General features: G+C 43.1%; 2 protein-coding genes across 2 annotated transcripts; one reads left to right on the top strand and one right to left on the bottom strand.

Annotated features, from left to right (window-relative positions):
- Positions 1 to 26: 26 nt before the first annotated feature.
- Positions 27 to 301, top strand: Pmar_PMAR018407 (hypothetical protein; the record flags this gene model as incomplete). The annotated part of the gene is made up of 2 exons (XM_002771289.1): positions 27 to 202; positions 229 to 301. 2 exons carry the CDS (start codon positions 27 to 29, stop codon positions 299 to 301), a joined length of 249 nt encoding a protein of 82 aa, XP_002771335.1.
- Positions 302 to 438: 137 nt separating this feature from the next.
- On the bottom strand, positions 439 to 943 carry Pmar_PMAR018408 (hypothetical protein; the record flags this gene model as incomplete). Its single annotated transcript, XM_002771290.1, has 2 exons — positions 439 to 549; positions 824 to 943. The coding sequence occupies 2 exons, from the start codon at positions 941 to 943 to the stop codon at positions 439 to 441; spliced, it is 231 nt and encodes a 76-aa protein (XP_002771336.1).
- Between the last annotated feature and the right edge of the window lie 4,214 nt (positions 944 to 5,157).

Consider the following 5,157-nt stretch of genomic DNA (forward strand, 5'->3'; position numbering starts at 1 on the left):
AGCATGCAGTGTTGTTTCCGAACACCATGAGAGACGACAAAGCTACTGCTAAGTACGAACTAGATGTAGACAGAAGTCGAGACACCGCACGTGCTCGCTTTGATGCTATCAATAAGATGCCTATAACCGCACCAGGAGTATTACTAGCCAAGACCATGACCAGGACGGACGCAGCGCAAGCCACGTTAAAATTCGAGATCATGTAATGTGGTGCTGCAACAATAACAGCAACAATGAGTATCTTGAGAACGTCGACTCCACCCTTGTGAGCTCCGTCACTGTTTTCATCAATCAGAAGTGATGCGTTCGGAGACAGTCTTGAGTAGAAATAGTCTTCAACCCAATACTGCAGTTTTTCATCACGACCGTCGAAAAAATACGCATCAGCATGATCATAGTCAATAAGTTGCGTTTCGTGGCTTCCATCATTCCTGTGCACTACAAGTAGTTGTCTTCGACAAAGCGGAACGCCTTCTTGCAAGTCCAACGGGTTACAATACCCGCTAGCGTTGCGAATCGGCCGCACTTCGCGCCGGGAATGGTGACACCCTGAGTGGTGATACGCTCGCATGTCACCAAGATAACCATAGGAAAGAACTCCCAATGAAACAGTACTGGTAGTAGTTGTCAACAACAAAGGTAGAGATCTGTCACTTGCCGTCTCCACGAGCCACTCAGGCACATAGTCATGCTGAATCAACGGTAAGTCAATTTCGGTTATCCATTCTGGTAGCAAATGAAATGGCGTGTAAGCCGTGACTAGCACTGAAGCATGGCAGCTCTCACCGATGAAAACAGTAATACGACCACGCCTGGGGTCGACCTCAGACGCTTGAATGAACCGGACTCGGGCGAAATCGGCATCCCCATCGACAGAAGCCGCGACTCGTTTAAAGTCAGCGATGATCTCCTCGCTATTAACACCATCTTGGTCAGCAACCATGGCAGTTTTGAACACTCTGTTGAGCTCGCAATGAGTCGTGTAGTTCAAAGGGTTATTGCTGTGCAGCACAACTGTGATTCGAGGAAGCCCAGAAGTCTTTTCTGAGCTCCATTTCACAACTTCTAGTAGGAGCTGCTCTGATGAGAATACTAGTAGATTATCCGACGCGGTCGAACCTAAGCCGCAGAGCAATGCGAGTATTGCAACTGGCCATATAAGAGAATGGAAAATAATAGACATATCGAACTGAATGGTGTTGAGATCACTGCATATGTAACCAGGGGATTCTCGCAATCACCTTACTCGTATTCTTCTACGACTAGTCAGTATCAATTTGACATGCAAATGTAGGAAATGTGTGTCATTTTCCGAGATTGTTGAAAGCTGATCTGAAACTACATCGCAGAAGCAATATGAGCATGTGAAGTGATATGAATAACCTTTAAATCATTCAATTATCAGTGCTGCCTCCCAGTTGTGTTTGCGTGCAAATCCGTACGCGTACGTTCAAACACGCCATCATCTTATTCTTCCACATTGAAGTGTGACTGATTGCGTAATGGTTAGTGTCCAGGCATAGCGTTCGATAGGTATCAGGTGCGATACTTTCTCGTAACACTTTTATCGTTGAATCTAGCCTATATATCCCTACATAGCTCAATTCTGCGTAGTTTGACAAGTTACAAACAACTACGGGGTGACCAGGATTATTGCTAGGAGCTGTAAACTATACGCCTGTGAAGATACGCTGCCCTCTTCCGTACGCCTGATCGAGCAACCTATTACCGCAAGAATACAATTGCAGTCTAAAACTATAGGCGCTCTCGTTGTTTCAAGTCTCCAACACATACTTCTAAGGCGTAAGATTTTACGTCTGACAACAAATCTGGGGGGATGCATGCAAGAGTATGCCTATTGATTTCCCGTGAAACGTGGGGCTCCCAAGTGGAATAAGATAGCAAAAAACGAAATTGTGCTGAGAAATTACGAAGGGCGAACCTTTTTTTCCATCACCCTGTAAAAACCTACTACGCGATTTCATGAATTTTTTCCGTGAAGTGATCAATTTACCACCATCGGATTGTGAAGGATAAAATCTCTCTTGGATTTGAAGTGGGGGCAGTTGCTTTTCAATTCAGGTCGCGACTACGGCGGTGTAGTTATAGACTAGTGTCTTCTCGGTATTAGTGGCGACTTCAAGGAATACAGTTCGCGTAATCTAGTGCAGAAATTATTCTCCTCCAGTCGGTGGCCTATTTAAACAATATAATCATGTTTGATTCAAACACCAAATTTGTATAGGGATTCTTCAAACAGTTTGAAGAATTCCTATACAAATTTTCAGGTTGAGATGAGCAGTAGTTAAGAAGTTGGGCCTACCACAGGAAATTGAGTCTTTAGATTGCGCGTATAATACGCGGCGTATTGTACCTTAGAATAGTGGAGAGTTCAGCGTGAGGCTGCGCACCGGCCTTCCAAGAGATGACTGTGGAAATGGAATAGTTTCATGATTTCATGATTTACATGAGAACATATCCAAGATCGAATTTCAATCGTTCATATATTCATTCAATCATTTCCACATATATTTCAATCATTGAAATATAAGCTTCTTCCTATCAGTTCAGCTCAGTAGTTTCCCTCTTTCTCAGGAGGAAGATACCCATTATTCATGGCATCTTTCGAGAACATTCCAGGTTGTGTTAGAAAGACTGCTCATTATTCCCTAGAGAGTACCACGAGCTGTTCATCACTCTCTTATTCATTGGTCTAGTAGTATAATACTGCGTTAACACCGTTGTTGCCCGATTTAGCGCATCATGCATCATGATCTGCCTTGCTCTTAGTAGTTGCAATGGTAAACACAACAGTAGAGTTTTTCCACTAGTTACAATACATCTAAACTAAACTAACACTTAAACGTCAAACTAAGGAACAACAAGAACATCGTTGTGTCGTAGGGTAACCTATATCGTTATAGTTACACTTTATTAAATGAGGCTATGGTATCTGATCTTGTTGGTCTCCCTCTTCGAGGAGTTCGCTGCGATGCTGCTTGATGACGACTGTTGTCATGGCAAAAAACTGCCGTGCCCTTGCTGCCATTATGACACATGTTGCATTGATGATATATGCACTTGTAGCAAAGTGTGTGATCGTGACTGAGGAAAATTGTATACAATATGATGTTTAATTTCATAACCGTAATTTTTTCCATTCGATCATGCCCTGGACGAGGCCGAATCATTTAGTCAACCGTTTCAAGTTGAGTACGAGAAGCGTTGACCACAGTCAATTGAAACGGTCCTTAATTACGAGCAATACATGATACAACAATCACGTTCTTCTGTCCTAAGGCAGCGGCCATCGACTTCGTCTCTTGATTCCTTCATTCCTCTTAGCCTTCATCCCTCAGCGAGTGTTTAGAACGGCTCGATCCTGCCTTAAGTTGACCACAGTCAAACGCGGAGAGTGTCGGTTATTTTCATGTTTTCTCTCGGTTACGATAAGTCTACCAATTTCGTGGCGAGTGACGATTGATACGTACAGATTTTAGTACGTAAGGTGACAGCCGTCTGGGGTACAAGCACACAGCGCTAATGTAAGTTTGGGAAATGTCAGTCTTGAGACGGAGAATGTTTGGAAGGATTCTGGGTTTGCTGCGAGCTCCAATGCATGCACATTCCTTTTCTAAGAACAATTGATGGTCAAAGCTTCAACCATAAAAGGCAAACTAAGGTCAAAGGCAAATTAAGGTCATCACACGTTGGTTGAAGGACCACATACAGCAGAGGAATTCCCTCTGCTGTATGTCATTCACAATCACTTCCTCTAAGGAAGTGATTGTGAATGACGGTGTGGGAAAGTATGAATATGGCTAAGTTGACCATGTCAACTACATGTGTTGGTGATAACTGTGAAAATTCCGAGGAAATCTCATTGGTAGCGTTGCACTTACACCTGAATTCATATACGAACTCGACCAGTCCTATTCTTCTGTATGAAATCTTTTGTGTTCATCTGTCCCCTACTGTGCTATGTTTTACAACATTTCCGGGTCAAATCGATATTTTTGCAAAATTTTTATAATTCACCCACTTCTTTTGAAAAATGCCTTTTTTCAGCTTTTAACCGATTGGTTTTAATAAACTACCCGAAATTCTATTGAAATAGCTGATCTTTTTAAAAACTTAACGACTTAATGAACGACGTTAGTTTTGAGGACAGAAGTGATCGCAGCGTGACAATCACGCCGTGACTACAGTACACGTCGCGTACTCCTAGAGTACTACTCCATACACAACATCACGCGTGCTACGCGTGCACACACTCATAGGGAGTAACTCATTAACAGGACATTAGCACGAAAGATACGTTTTGTTCATTTGAATGGTTTTACTACACCTTTTCAATCTCGAATTCAACAATTGAAAGAACAGATTAGATGAATGAAATTTGATTTTCGACGAGTGAAAGGAGTTTTTCGCGAAGTGAAGGTCCAAATTCGGAATGAAAGTTAGAATTTCGTTGACCGGTCGAAAACGAAAGTTCAAATTCGTAAATGAAATTTGTGAATTCGGAAGCGCAAGTTCAAATTCGTCGAACACAAGACCAATTTCGACCAATGAAAGCTCACTTTCATTCGATAGAAGGAAATTCTCGTCAGAGTCGTGCCACGGATCGACTTGCGACTCGCAAATTGCGAGTGTTTATGGTGCTCTACGGGCTACACCGTAATGCTCAACAGTACAGTGCAATCCACAAATTTGCAGTGAAGGATTCTCAGAGATTCGAACCGAGAGATTGTTTAGGTTTGATTCTCCTATGGAGAATCTCCATTACCCTTCCGATGATATCGAAAGGACGATGGGGGTCAGCACATGTTCGGTTCGATTTCCTGACCGCCGAACCGAACTTTGATCGACCGAATACCGAACCGGACCAACCCTCTACGAAAAGTTCGGGTTTCGACGGGTTACATGATATAAGTTACATCGGTCCCGGACCGACGAACCGATGTGACCCGACGTTCCGGAGAACTACCCGTGAATATCACTCAGTGCAATAACTGTTCACATTTGAGAAGTACCTCGAGCAGTCTTCGCACATTGTGCGAGTTGTCAACTCGTGGAGTGTGAATAGCTCATATCGAGATGTGGTGCAAGTGCGTGTAGTGTGAATAGTGCATTTCGAGACGTGATGGAAATGAGCTT

This window comes from Perkinsus marinus (assembly GCF_000006405.1).
Source record: "Perkinsus marinus ATCC 50983 genomic scaffold scf_1104296963162, whole genome shotgun sequence".
Lineage (NCBI taxonomy): Eukaryota > Perkinsozoa > Perkinsida > Perkinsidae > Perkinsus > Perkinsus marinus.